General features: G+C 32.9%; 1 protein-coding gene across 1 annotated transcript; it reads right to left on the bottom strand.

Annotated features, from left to right (window-relative positions):
• Positions 1–1,186: 1,186 nt before the first annotated feature.
• On the bottom strand, positions 1,187–13,540 carry LOC108903877 (AP-3 complex subunit delta-1). The gene is made up of 19 exons (XM_018706214.1): positions 13,399–13,540; positions 13,221–13,323; positions 13,052–13,147; positions 12,864–12,992; positions 12,627–12,767; positions 12,444–12,573; positions 12,248–12,387; positions 9,591–9,664; positions 9,299–9,447; positions 9,091–9,236; positions 8,380–8,581; positions 8,154–8,325; positions 7,805–8,082; positions 7,583–7,745; positions 4,905–5,058; positions 4,603–4,847; positions 4,401–4,547; positions 4,076–4,344; positions 1,187–1,642 (listed from the first exon to the last, which is right to left on the bottom strand). Exons 2-19 carry the CDS (start codon positions 13,314–13,316, stop codon positions 1,563–1,565), a joined length of 2,811 nt encoding a protein of 936 aa, XP_018561730.1. The 5' UTR covers positions 13,317–13,323; positions 13,399–13,540; the 3' UTR covers positions 1,187–1,562.
• Positions 13,541–15,517: the final 1,977 nt, after the last annotated feature.

The following is a 15,517-nucleotide window of genomic DNA, read 5'->3' as shown; positions in this document are numbered from 1 at the left end:
TCAATGCATCACATTATTTTGTATTTTTTTGTAATGTAACTAAAATTTGTTTTTATAGAAACATTTTTCACATGGTCCATAAAAATAATCTTTTTTATATTTTAGCAGTCCTTAAATTTGCGGTACTTTTTTCAAAAACACTTTTCACTTATTGAATATTATGCCATTACAAATAAAATAGAAACACTTGAACTCTTATTTACAGCAATAAAATATAATTTGTTTATTTTTAAACAGAAATGTCAAAATTTTCATTTGTTTTTTCATGGCAACTAGGATCAAATTAAATAAATCACAAAATTAACATTTTACGTCCCTTAATAAAATCTCTTGTCCCGAGTATTATTCGGTAGTATTATTATTATAGTATTATTCGATTTCAAAATTTAATGCTTCATCTAATGGTGTAAAAATCCAATGTAGCATCCATAAGAAAATCAAAAGTTATCTATGAAAACAAGGGTGTAGGACTAGATGTTCTAACCTTCCAACAGATGAGTGTATAGCCTTATAGGCACATACCAATTTTTATTTCTCTACTTTTAATAATAAAAAAGATATGGAATAAGAAGTTTTCAGTTTTTTCAAGTTATTTCAGGAATTTCTTTCCATAATCCAAAATGGTATGAAATTTTGCAACTCTTGTAAGTTACCAATGGCGTACATTTTAAAAGTGGCGTCCCTGTATATAATATAACAACACTATATATGACATCATTTGACAATAATTTTTAATGAAATTAAAAAAATATAAAAATATTTTCAAAGTTGCATTTAAAAAACATACCTTTTGGTTTCAGTTGGACAAAAATTGAGTTAGCAAAAAAATACAACCCCTAGATTCTACTGAATAGCTCTACCTACCTACATAGGAGTTTTTAAAAAAATTTAAAACATTAAGAGATAAAAAAAGTTATTCGACATATAAAAATGGTTAAAAAATAAACATCGATGTCTTTAAAATAAAGTTACTGAGATTTTTGCAACTAAACTAAAAGTTTGTCGTGACGTGCTGCTCAATAAGTTCTTTCAGTAAATTGATATTTTTCAGTTCTTAACATTACTTACCAGTACATTCTTATGCTTAACTGTTTCCCTTCCACGGTTTCAGTCACTTTGTCGATTTAGGATGTTTTTGTACCGAAATAAAACACTCGTCTCATTTAAAAAAAGACAATTTTAATAAACAATATAATATTTATTACTCCTATGGACAATATACAACTCAGGATAGACTATTAAGGATATAAGTAAATCAATAAGTCTTTCATACAAGAGACGATTACAAAAATATATACAGAACGTATCGACAAAATATCTTTTATTTAGTACAAAATGAGATAAATATAGGATGCACCGATAAAATCTTAGATGAAGTAGCATCGAACCGCCGTAACAAAACCATTTCAAAATGCAATTATTATACTCTTCATTTCATTTATAACTAAAATAACATTTTTGGCAGAAACAGAAAGCGGTAATAGTAACTTTAGAGAGTATTAAAAAAAAAAACTAACAATAAATATAACATGTTCTTAAAAGATAACTGAAATGGTTTGTCATTATTGGAACTCCTTACTGGGAGTCGAGATGCCCAGAGCCTCCTCATAGCCTGAACTCGATTTTTTAGATTTGCTTTTGCCTACAAAGAAAATATCTTAAAGTATCGGCTGAAGGTATTGTGGTGTTTCAAATAGTTTTTTTTTTGGGTATTTTGCAACTCTGTAAATAGAATTTTTTAGAGAAAAATGGTGTGATTATAAAGGACCCCCGCCTGCAACTGGGGTAAAAAATAGAGGTTCCTATTTAAAAAATTAGACGACCTTCAAATAACCTTGAAGGTCAATGTCAAGGTCAAATTGAAGGTCACTATCCGATGTCCCCCTCCGAACCCAGCAACTTTCGCTAGGGTTATTTTTGGATTGGTGGCTTCCCTGACAAGATATTCAAGTGCGTAATTTAAAATGGGACACCCTGTATATATATTACGGTAGATGGACTATGGGAGTTAATTGGGCATAATATACATGGAAATATTGCACTTAAATGTCGATTGTATATTTAATTGTCCATTTTTGGACTTTGGTGCCCATTGACACAGATTGTTTAAAACCGCTGAATCTGAATCTAAGGTTAGAATTCGCAGATTGGTTTGTGCGTTGAACCTAACAACAAGTTCCTCTAGAAAGCTGTTTTAGAGATGTCAAACCGATTTGAGTAGTAAATGATTGGGAAAACGTTAGAATTCATCTCACTGTACCATAACCTCACATAACCTATAAGCCCATAACACGGGATGTGTGAGATGTACCGGTTGTCCCGAAATTAATAAAATAAAATTTACTGTTGTACAAGAATCACCAAATTTGGTAGAAAGGAGCCAAAAAAATTTGGTCGCATATTTGAATTTCTTAAAAATTATTAGTCTGCTAAGCCATCGAATTTAGAAACTTTTGTGTCTCTTGATACTTTTTTGTAAAATGCAATGTTTTCGAGAAAATCGCAGAATGTGACCAAATGCATATCGTGATTCGCTAATTTTCTTGGAGATATTGCATTTTATGAAACAAATATCAAGAGACAAAAAAGTTCCTAGCAAACTAACAATTTTTAAGAAATTCAAATATGCGACCAAATTTTTTTGGCTCCAAAGACAAGGGGGTCGAAGATAAACTGTCTTAAGGGTTCCCTGCCAAAAAGTGTAGCACTATCAGATTCCAGTTGTCTTAAAACCTCTGTGTATCAAGTTTAGTGATTATCATATAAAAGGGTTCTGATATAAAAAAAAGACTATTCTTCTATTCTTAGGAGCGGATTTCAGGGGGCTTAACTCGGAAAGAGCGGGCCACTTGGCAAAAATAAAAAATACGGGTCTCCAAAAGGAGGAGGCGGAAAAGCGGAGCGGAGGAGAAAAAATAAAATTTTTTTTAGTACCTACTAGCAATACTGAATCGTTTCCACCCTAAACAAAAAAGAAAAAATCTATAATTATACATACATGTTTGTGCATATTTGATTAGCCACTTTGAATTTCGTGATTCTGAATTCATAATTGTAATCAGTGATCCAGGAAAGTTTCTATAAACAAATATTTGAGGATTATGAAGATCTTTTTAATTTCTTTGTCCGCCATATGGAATACGTCATTTTGAATTTCGTAATTCTGCCTTCAGATTCGTAATCAGAGACCCAAAAAACCCCACTACACAAAATTCATACATTTTAAAGACATTTTAATTTTTTTTGTCCACCATATTGAATCCGCCATTTTGAATTTCATGATTTAGAGTCCAGATTCGTAATCATAAACCCAAAAAACCGCATTACAAAAAAAATCATGCATTTTGAAGACATTTCAATTTTGTTGTCAGCCATATTGCGACCCAAAAAACTCTTCATATGTAAGATTCATAGGAATTGAATGTCTTTCGCATCCCTAAGCACTTTAAATATTCTTCTAATAAGTGATGGCTTCCCCAGCATTTAAGGGGGTGGAGGGGGAAAGGAGGGTGAGGGGGTTGGTCCGTTTAGGGTGGAAACGATTCAGTATTGCTAGTAGGTACTAAATAATTTTTTTTCAGATTTTTTCAGCTAAAAATAAATTAGGCCAAAATCTGGCCTTAGGGGCTCGCTCTCCTCCTTTGTCATAAGAATCCGTGACCTTTTGTTGTATTAATCTCGGGGCACTCGGCAGAACAAATATTTTAATGGAATTTCAAATGTAGAGATGGAATTAGATGTTGCAGAATTTAATCGGAAAAGACACAGAAATCACACCGCAACTGTGTGCAAGTGTTTACTTCGTTGGAATATGTAAAGTGACCGTAGTATAAAACTTTTTGATGTAATTTTATTGGTCGCTGCAATCCACACAAGTTAGCTACACTTCTTAGATGTTTAAAGTATATTGCAACAAATGTTTAATTTATTTTGGTGTCCGCTGTAATATTAATAATAAAAAGTCTGTCGTTCGGAGCTTACGAATTACGTAAAAAAAATATGCCTTCACGTCCATTGTAGTAAAAAAAAGTCATTTCCTGAAAATTAAAGTTTAACATGGATTTCATTAACTCACCCTCCTTTTCTTTGGACTTTTTCTTTTCCTTCTTGTCCTTTTTAACCTTCTTCGTTTTCACGTCTCCTTTTCCGTCGTTTTCTTTATCGTGTGTTCTCTCCGTCGCCTCTTTATTGTTATCCTCAGCGTGGATGACTTTCTCTTTGCGCTTCTCGCTCTTCTTCTTGCTCGACTTGTCCTTCTCCGTTTTCTTTTTCGAGTGCTTCTTCTCCTTCTTCTCGGTATCCCGTTTTTCTTTCTCCGGCTTCGGGGTATAATCGTACGTGGGCCTAAAACAAATACAGTCACGAAAACGTTAAGCGTTGTACGACGTAATCGTCCTTACAACTCAAGATCTATGTCTAGAGCCTTGTGAGGGTCGTCTTTGAGACCGTGATCGCTCTCCGAGTCCGACAGAGTAGCACCTTCGGGAAGTTCCATGTCTCTCTTAACTTCTACGACTGGTGCCGTGTCCACGTTTTCATCAGAAGAACTGAAAACAAGAACGGGTGAAATTGAACAAAAAAGAAGTTACACGTCCTGCGTACCTCTCGGAACGGTGCTTCTTTTTCTTGCTCTTCTTCTTGATTTTCTTCTTTTCGACGTTAGATATGAGATATTTGTCGGATCGTTTCTGCCCGGCCACTTTCAATTGCACGTTTAGATTCAGTTCGGTTACGGGGATATTATCGATTGTTTCGCCGTTGCCGTTGCTGTTGTTAGTTTCCGTGGAATTGGTTCCTTTCAGATAATGGGGATTGTTCTGCTGTTCGTGTTTTCTGGCCTCCCGGCTCTAAAAAAAAAATGAGACAAAACGTATAAAAAAAGTACGCATATTTCGCTACCGCACCTTTCTTATGTCTTCTTCTGTCGGTTCGGGATGGTGTCTCTCGTAAATAGATCTCGACTTGTCTGATTTTACGAAGAGGTTTTCGGTCATTTCCGGTTCGCTTTCGGAATCCGACTCTTCCAACGGTTCGTTTATCCAGACGTCTAAATCCAAACTAAAAGTAACAAGATTTACAGCGAGCTGCTAATGAGCGAGGCACCGTGCAATAGTTTTGTTGTCTTTCAAAATACAAAAAGTTTTTCAAACAAGAGTTGTAATTTTCAAGAGCATATTTCAAATTGTCGAAAATAACTCGTTTTTTGCCAAAATTTACGTAAAAATTAGGAAAAATTCTATAGAATTGAATGAAATATTTTACCCGAACTGAATGTAAGGGCTTAATTTTCAAAATCCCATCCAAAGTTCAGAAAAAGTTTTTTTCATTAAAAAACTAAGCATTTTAGAAAAAAATGTTTTACTTACATAAAAGTTGTAGAAAAAAATTACTGAAAATCGCATATTTTTTTAATTTTAAAATGAAAAAGCATTTTATGGGGTCCAACAAAATTAAGCTTACTGTAAAAAAAATGGGTTAATCATTGTCGACTATTTTTTATATTGAAGTAAAATTATTCGACTACAACATGTGTAAATTTCAGACCTTAATATTAATAAATGAGGTCGTAGCGATTTTTTGAAAAAAAAAAGATTTTCTCGGCTCCTGCTGGTCGAAGGACATTTATTTATTTTTTAAATACGTGAAAAAAAGTCAGCAAGAATGCCATTCCGATTAAATTTCAGCGATAAGAAAATGACCTAAATTTTTCGACCAAACAAAGAAGTCAAAGTTTCGGTAGATTTTCCCATATTTTCAATTATTTTGCAATACGCGCCCAAATTCCACAGGAAAGTACAACTCTTAGAGAAAATCTTAAGCTCAAGATGGGTCACGTAAGTGCATTACTATATGATTTATTGAAACTCGGGAAAATTGTATTTTTTTCGAAAAACTCAATTTTTGTAAAAACTCAAATATTTTGCAATTTTCCAAATGCACTTATAGACCAGGGCGGATCTGTCAAAATATTCCACTTCTTGGATGTAAGAGGGGGCAAGCTAATTTTTGCTGGAATACCTTCAGTACAATTCACATAATAAAAGTATAGATCCTTAGATCTGGACGAGGTCCGGAACAATTTCAAAGTTGCAAAAATGTTTAAAAAATACCTATTTTACCCGAGTTTTTTACTTATATCTTTGAACCTATGCATTTTGGAAAAATATTCAAGAGGAAAAAAAAGTTTTAGAATTGAATTTTGTACAATATACTGGATGTTAAAAATGTTTAAATTTACTACCGATGTTGCAAAATAGTAATAATTGATGTAAAAAAGGCAAAATAATTAATTTTTTTGGATAATTTTTTTAAAATATTTTAATTACTCCGAGGGCATTCTAATTTCGATAAAAAAAACTTTAGATTATAATAAAAAAACACAAAATTTCATTAAAATCGGTTCGAGTTTTCGCAAAGTAATTTTTTGAAAAAAATTTTGAAAAAAAATTTTCGAATTTTCGAAATGTTGTACAGCCTCAAATAAAGCATCTAGATACTTGAAAATTTTTTTCCGCTCAACCTTTCAAATGGTTTTAGAAAAATTGAAATTGGTTGATTAGGACGGCAACAGTAAATTTTTAAAGTTTTTTTAATTTTTAAACAATTAAATTACATTTATCAATTTGCAATTTAATTTTTTTCAAAAATTATAATTTTAAAGTACTCGGAAAACTGTAAAGTTTGTGTTACCAAAATTAGAATGTCCTCGGAGCAATTAAAATATTTTAAAAAAATTATCCAAAAAACTTGATTATTTTGCCTTTTTTTCATCAATTATTGCTATTTTGCAACATCGGTAATAAATTTACACATTTTTATCTTACAGTATATTGTGCAAGATTCAACTCTAAAACTTTTATCCTCTTCAATGTTCTTCCAAAATTCATAGGTTCCAAGATATAAGTAAAAAAACTCAGTTAAAATAAGTATTTTTTGAAATTTTTTAAATATTTTTGCTTTTGAAAATGTTCTATCTAATTATATATTCTGTATAGATAATATTAATTATTAATTATTAATATTTATTCTAATATTCTAATCTAATTTGATTGGACTATAAGGACTTTTTTTTAAATTCTTCATATGTTGCAAAAACATAGTTAAAATTTGCAATAATTTCCAAACGGTAATAGTTGGAGCAAAGAGATCTAACAGCATGCAAGACTGATCTCTCCTGATCTATGAACGGGATGACTTATAAATCTGCATTTGCAATAAAAAAAAGCATATATTTTATTTGTGAAATGAACACTATCAAAATTATTTACGATTTAATCAAGTTTTTCTAGGTTATGTTAGGTTAGGTTTCGATTTATTCGACTGTATGTCAAGTTTTTCTAGGTTAGATTAGGTTAGGTTTCGATTTATTCAACTGTATATCAAATTTTTCTAAGTTAAAAGAAAATAACCCAAAAATTACAGCTTTACACATAAAATGTACTTAATTCGAATTTCCAAAATATACCCGAATTTTTTTTTGCAACACCCTAAAGTTTTTGAAGCTCCCAACTTTTAAAACCTGAACATTTATTGTATATATACAATTATACATTACTAATATTTGCAAATAAATCGTACTCACCCCTCTGGCAACGGAACCTTCTTCTGAGCTTTCGGAGCTACAGGATTTAGTTCTCCGTTAAACAAACTGAGCAGCTCCGCTGCGATCGTGTCTTTCGGATCAACGGAAGGTTTCAAATCTAAATCCTCATCGTCCATTATTCTGGTATTTCCCATCCCTTTCCCTAAAAAAAAAACATATATATTTCACACAATTCCAAAATAAACGGTAACGGCCGCTTACTCGCTACCACTTCCTCTTGAACGATCTTCACGATAATGAGAGACGTGCTAGCTCTCTCTTGTACCTCCAACTCTCCAGATTTTATACTCTCGCCCATCTTGTCGATTATCAGTTCGCATAACCTCAAGATATCGTCGTACCGCTGGTTCAACTCGTGCTTTTCCATTACGTAAGCGAAGATCTTTATTATGTTTTGAATGAACACGGACTCGATATGCTGCGGCAGCGCTTTATATTTCAGCATCGACAGCAGTGTCTGCTCCGGATTCTTAATCTCGCTAAAAAAATATATATCGTCAGAGCAGGAAAAAAGTGGACGGGAAAGGAGGAAGAGAAGAAGACGACGTACCTAACAAATTCACCGCATAACCAAGCGGCAGCATACAGGACCTCCTGCATTATCGTAAATTGTGAAGTTGACGTATAAACGTCCAACAATTGGGCCATTTCGGTGACGGCGAACGATCTTATGGCTTGTACTCTTATACAGACATCCATTAATTGCGCCCCGATCACATGACCTGAAAAATAAACGTGAAATGATTTTAAATAAAAAAAAGGTGAACTTTCGCTACCTTGCTTGGAACCAAATTCCATCTGCGCCAGCTCGACCAACACGGTAACGTACCACTCGAAGTTGGTGATGAACTGATAGTTATTCTGAGAACAAATCAGGATAATTTTACTCAAAAGTTCGTCCCGGTAAATCGTTCCCTCCGCTTTGTCCATGTGGACCATCAGTTTCTTCACGATTTCCATCAGATTCTTTTTGGATACCTACAGCACAAAAAGTAGCGTGTAACGTACAAATTTAAATACCGAAATGTAATCCGCAGCGCTATATGCATTTATTCAGTGTTTTTCCGATGTTTATTTAAATCTTAAGATATTTTGAATAACAGTGAAAGATATAGGGTGACTCAAATTAGTAAGACGTTGTGCAATTTTTTTTAAATACAGCTCTATCTTAAAATATACATATTTTTGAATGTTGTTAAATTTTGAGTTCACTTAAGACCATTTAAATTCGTTCTCATGCATTTCAGCCATCATCTTGGAATCATCCACCTTACAGCCCTGATTTGACACCCAATGATTTTTTTTTCGACGACTGACAAAAAAATAAATAAATAAAATAGAAACATCCAGTTTTTTTTTTAATATTTCAAAAACTAAACAATATATCTCCATTTAATGGTCTTTGACTGTTTTTGACAGACATCCTACGGTAGACATCCTTACCTTGGACACGATGTATTTATTTTTAGTTAAACGAAACATCTTACCATTCCGTAAAGTAAATCTAGTGCCCTGAGCCTAATCGACTCGTCTTTATCCTCCAGACACTGCAAAATTAAATCCTTGTGAGCCTGGACGCTTTTCGGGTGTGTTTTCAGAATTTTCGACATCGCCAGCAACCCCAGGTATTTAACTACAAACGTTGGTTTTATAACGAAGGTAATTTTATGGTACCGAATAGTTTAAATCACTCACGATTTTGGTCGGAATCTTCTATAAGAATCCTCAATTTCTGCACGCACAGCTGGATACTGGCAGCGTGATTGGGCATTCCCGAAGATATGCTAATAAGGACCGCAATCACGGTGTTTATGCACTCGTAGAGCAGACTCATTGCGGAAGTACTGAATTGGACAATAAATCAGATTATTTCGAGTTATCAGTTAGCGATAAAACATTTTTCTCTTACACGTTACGACACACTTAAAGCTTCTTGAAGTTAAGTATAAAAATTAAAAACAAATACGAGTATTACATGTGTACATACCTATGGATGAGGTTAGTTAGGGGCTCGATCAATTTTTTACCTAGCCTAGGTTCTAAGGGAGTAAGGGCACCAAACTAAAAAACAAACGCACTAGCTACTTCACAGTCCGCATATTAAGTTTTAAGTCTGATTTTATTGTGGCAAAGTGTGTGGCGCCATCTAGGTGTGGTCACTGGAACTACGTAGTGTGAAGCCTTCCGGGCGACCGAACAAAATTTCATCAGTATATGTGTATCTACCACGAAGTTATTACGTTTTACATGAAGCGAGTTTTTGGAAGCTATCACGAAAACGCACATTGAACATCGTATAGCAATTACGCGCTGTTTTAAAACCAATAAAACAGCCACGGAACCTACAAATGACGTACAGCGAGGAGTGTGTATCACGTATCACTGTGGTTCGGGAGGTTTCATAAGCACAGGGACAGCATGCATGATGACGAGAGGATAAGGCATCCACTCTCGTCGTCGTGCACACTCAGCCATCACGAAACCTCCCAAACTACAGGAATCCAATCGGACGTAATACACATTCTTCACCATAGGCCGTTTGTAACAGTTGATAAGTTTTGGTGGCTATTTTACCGGATTTAGAACAGAACTTGGTTGCTATACTCTGTTTAATGTGCGTTTCCATGATAATTATCAAAAACTCGTTTCACACAAAACATTTTAACTTCGTGGTAGATAGAAGTATACTGAAGAAATTTTGTTCGGTCGCTTGGAAGGCTTCCCACCACGTAGTTCCACTGACCACACATAGATGGCACCACGCACTTCGCCACAATAAACTAAGTCTTAAAACTTAATAGCCGAACTGTGTAAATATTAATTCAGTGAAAATTTAGATCTTATTACCTACATCTCTGTTTGGGACTAGCGGGAAATACATGGTGTTCCAGAATAACGTGTACAACGGAAGACCACAGATTCGTGGACCCAAAATAGGCAGATTTCGGCTAATTCACCTATATCCGAAATCGCATCGTTTAGGCGCTAGATGGCCTCAAAGTTCGTGAAATTTTTTTGAATTTTGTAATTAGCCTAAATCTGCCTATTTTGAGTACACGAATCTTGGTCTTCCATTGTACACGTTACTCTGGGACACCCTGTATATTTAACACAACGAAGGTGCGTTTATAATAAACAACTATTATCAAAAAAATAAAAAAATACCTTGCAATGATATTAACTAATGGAGTGGTTAGTTTCAGTCCAATCGCCGGTTTCACCATAGTAAATGATGAAAACTGTATGCATTTACTTATTAAAATATATTTAGGAGCAAGTTTTACATCGAAAAAATTAAAAATAGTGTTTACACGAGTATGTAAAGGAAACTGTTTCCCAAGTAGGAGTTTTCCATAAGTACCAATTTTACACAGTAGTGCCCAATATAATACCGTAAAGATTAATGAATAATTACCCTCATGCATCCGCAACAAATAGCGTTATTGTAGAATAAATACTATTTGAATGAAATTACAAATAAAACTTTCTTTAAAATTTAATTTCATTAAATTATTACTTGAACTACCCGCATTACAGTTACAATGGGAAATATTGGAAAAAATTCGAACCACGCGTCAAAACTAATCAAATACTATTGTTTTTTTTTTATTCTTTCCGAAATTACCTGTACTATAAAGTTCCGGTGAGGTAATTCAACTATATGCCTAGAATTTTTTCAAAATGGCCGAGTAATCTTAGCCTCAAACTCGATCATACCAAGTTTGACATACTAGATATCTAAAAATGAAAAAAAAAAGGAAAATTATGTACTAAATGCTGCCAAACAAAAAAAAATCATGAACATTAAACATATTCCTAAATCATGAATCTAGACCCAAAACATAACCTCAAATTTATAAATAACCTAAAATGGATTGGTTTGCTTTTTTTTTATTTTTAGCTTAAATTTTAAACATGAGGTTAGCTTCTAGTCCTTTAAAGTTACGTTTTATGGATTTAAATTTTAGGTATGCAGAGAAAAACATATATTGCAGAATGTTTTTGTGAAGCAATCATATCCTTTGTTGAAGAAAATATATTCTTTCCGTGAATTTTTAACTTAATTATTTTGGATTTGAGGTTAGGTTTTCAGGTTTCCTGGTCAGCTTCCTATGAATTTGAATTAAAGTTATGCAAAAATATTGGTTGCACACTCAAAAGTACCATTTTTATGGATTTATAGTCACAGGTTTAGAAAAAATTGAGTATGTTCGTTTTAGGTTAAGATTTATAAATTTGAGGTTATGTTTTGGGTCTAAATTCATGATTTAGGAATATGTTTAATGTTTATGATTTTTTTTGTTTGGCAGTTTAATACATTATTTTCCTTTTTTTTTTCATTTTTAGATACCGAATATGTCAAACTTCGTATGATTGAGTTTGAGGCTAGAGATCACTTGGCCATTTTGAAAATAGACTCTTGAATTTACAAATAAATTTCTCATAACTAATACTCGCAATCCTGACTAAAAAAAGTTTAAAAAAATAGTAATGTGGAATTTAATATTTTTATATCAAAATTAAAAAATTGAGCAACACGATAAATATTTTAGATAAATTTTTGAAAAGAAAAACAACCTTACACCCTTGAGAAATGCATTTAAAAAAATTGAAAATCTATTAGTATAAGAGTGTATATCTTACCAGTTTTATGATCTTTATTAGCATCCAGTTATTAGTACTAGTAGTCATTAATTTGAAAAACACCGGTGCTAGACTCAAATAATTTTTTGGATTCTTCCTAGCCAACTCACAAACGACATTCACTGCTGCCGACTGAACTCCTGCAAAAATACGTAATTAACAACGAAGACACACCTCCGATTAAAGTAACAATTACCGGGGTCGGGATCTTCTAATTTCTCCTTTAATCTAGGAAACGCAGGCCTCAGCGCCTCCGGATATTTCAAAAATACTTTGTACATCATTAAAACAGCCTTTTTCCTTATGTAAGGCTTGGTCGAACTTAGCTAAAATATTTTAAATAGACTAAATGATATTAAAATTTAATAACACGCCTCACCAGAGTTAAAATATCGTTCGATAAGTCCCTAGCTAAGTCCATGCTAATGTAACAACTCAGGGATGTAAGAGCTAACCCTGCCTCGTATTGATTTTGGGAATTCAGCTCTTTTCGAATCATATTAGTAGTTAACATCAACAACTAAAAAATAAATGTAAACTATCTGCTGCGAAGAAACGAAACTAGAAGTATATCAACAGTAGCATCAACACTCGAATCAAAGTTTAAAAAACGTACCTCTGAATCACAGTGGAAAGATTGACTTGCGGCTAAATACCCTATCCTCTTTAAAGTAAATTTACTCGAACTCATAACTTCAATTATATTGAACCCTGCCCATGATATATCGTAGCCCAACATTTGGAGCTAAAAATATAAACGAATTAATTGAACCGAACAATTGGGAAAGTAATATTAATGCTTACATAGGTTAGCTTGGCTATTGCATTACTTTTTACAGATAAATTGTCTTGCCTAAGTTCCTGTTTAATATCTTCCATACACTGGGAGATATATTTGGCCTAGAAATTAAAAAACATCTCGAAAATATATGCAATATGTCAACAACATAACCTAAAAAAACTATTTACTCACCTCATTTTCCTTATTATTTCTAATGCCTCTAACTAAATCCGTCAGATTTTTATCAAACATTCGTTCTATATTCCCCTTCACCTTTTTCAAAGCCATTTTTCAGCTAAAAACGATTTAAAAATCAATAAAAAGCAATTTCTAAATATATGCACAACAAAATAAACACTAAAACACTCACGGACTGTATTCGATTAACTAATCTATTTTTGGATGGAAAAACATGTAGTTTATATCATATCACAGTTATTTATTAATTGTTTCTAATTACTGACAAAAATCTGTAACATAAAACCGAAACTAGAGCCACGTTAAAATGTCAAATAGAGAAATTCAATTGACAGTTGCAAATCAAATGTTGCAATTTGGGCTGATCTACGCCCCTATAGTTATGCTATTTACCGTACACCAGAGGCGGGTCGTCAGCAAATGCCAAGAAAATCAATATCATAAATTTCATTTTTAAAAAGCTTATAAATTGGGTAGGTACTTTTCTATCGATATAAATATATAAAATATTGGTTTGTGACAAATTTTGTAATTAAAATCTATTTTTTCTAATTTGTATAAAACTTCGTTGATGCAAAACATGTTCTAAATATTTTCTATTAATTTTTAGGCAAAAATGGTGTCTTTATATCTCTTTTAAAATGTATTTTAGAAATATTTGACATGGGTTATATACAGGCTGGGCCAAATTCGACTCTTGGAGTTTTTTTTTATTTTTTCATTTAGAGATAAACAAAACATATTAAAGACGTCACGAATTCGATTTTAGAGAAAAATGAAATGTTGAAAAACTCATTAGTTTCCTGTAATGTCGATTAAATTTTATTTGTGAAAAATTTTATAGACAATCATCATTTGTTTTCGAGACACAGTGTCAAACTATCAATTTAGAGCATAAGTCCATGGAAAGAGAACAAGGGGACTAAAATCCGTTGCTATTAGTGGCCATATTCTCCTTCTATAAGATTAAATGTTTCCTTTATATCAGATGAAATAAATATCCGCCTGTTCAAGCGCGTTTTTTACAAAATTACAGTGAGGGAATTCCACTTCTCAGAGTGTACAAACAATCATTCACAAGTCTTGTATGTACGTGCAACACCTTCCATCCAACGGGCATTCCATCCGTCGAATTCGATTGTCATTAAATATTAAAGATGGTCACGCGACGCCCATCTGAACCGTCGGGGCGCAGGTCGCCATTTCCAAGGGTCAACTGGTCAGTTTATTGTGAAAGTTTCCTCTCCCAAGGCGTGCATGTCGTCCTTACACAGTGTAAATATTTATCATACGGAACGGTAAATGCTGTCTGCAACTCGGCCTGATTTAATGGGGTAAGACGTGCTTTGTTGTTTCAACTCCTTAATTAGAATCGAAAAAAAAAGCTTTTAAAGTGTTTGAAAATCTTAACGTTGCAAAAACTGTTTCGGTGTAACTTTCTCGGGGCCTTTCCGAAGTTGCTTCACGAAGTCATCAATCAACCAGTTATCTGTTATCGATTTTCACTTAAGCTCTATTAAAATTGAAAGACCAGTTACTTACATTTTGATTGATTGAGTTTTTTATTTTATTTTCGCTTCGTTTTTCAAGTAGAAACACAACGTGTTCCAGCATCTCGAAAATTTGAATTTGAACTACAAAATACATTGGAAAAACGAATTTTCGAATATTTTCATTCCAATGTACGAAGATATTTAGAAAAATATTGTAAATTTAACATTTAATAGCATTTAATTCAGTTTCAAACTCTCAAAATATTTTTTTAAATATTTAAAAACGAAGTGAATATTTTCGTTTAGGCGTCTACGGATATTATAGTTATTAAAATGAATAGTGTTTCATATTTACAAAAAACTTTATTTGGTTCTCTGCCTTATGAGGATAAACTAAAAATAAAAGAATTAGGTGGGCCAACACCACAATTAAATATTGAAGTTAGTGGAACAAACCGAAGCAAAAGTTATAAAAGATAATTTAACAATAATGTATACACAAAAGCAGAGTGGGTGTGCATAAAAAATACACTGTTTTGTTTTCCGTGCTTACTTTTCGGTGGGGATAAAGCATGGACAATATACAGTGTGAAAGATTTGTCATTTAAGTCATTAAGTAAAATAAACATAAGAAGTCAGTTATATTCTGCATATTGGGATAATATACGGAAACACAATGAACAGGTAACGAAAAATCGTTATGTATTATCTAATACCGTAGATTGCAAAAAATTTTGCGTTTCGTGGACTCATAAATTTTAGTGCAGATCTTGACGACATATTAAAAGAACATCTAGC

Source organism: Anoplophora glabripennis, unplaced genomic scaffold (genome assembly GCF_000390285.2).
Source record: "Anoplophora glabripennis isolate ALB-LARVAE unplaced genomic scaffold, Agla_2.0 scaffold49, whole genome shotgun sequence".
Classification (NCBI taxonomy): Eukaryota; Metazoa; Arthropoda; class Insecta; order Coleoptera; family Cerambycidae; genus Anoplophora; species Anoplophora glabripennis.
The sequence above is the reverse complement of the archived record's forward strand: the minus strand, read 5'-3'. Positions and strand labels throughout refer to the sequence as shown.

Coding starts and splice junctions, on each gene's coding strand:
- LOC108903877 (XM_018706214.1), bottom strand. CDS start 13,316: ATGGCTTTGAAAAAGGTGAAGGGGAATATAGAACGAATGTTTGATAAA. Junction 12,993..13,051: donor CAATAGCCAAGCTAACCTAT/GTAAGCATTAAT, acceptor TTATATTTTTAG/CTCCAAATGTTGGGCTACGA. Junction 8,083..8,153: donor TTATGCGGTGAATTTGTTAG/GTACGTCGTCTT, acceptor ATATTTTTTTAG/CGAGATTAAGAATCCGGAGC.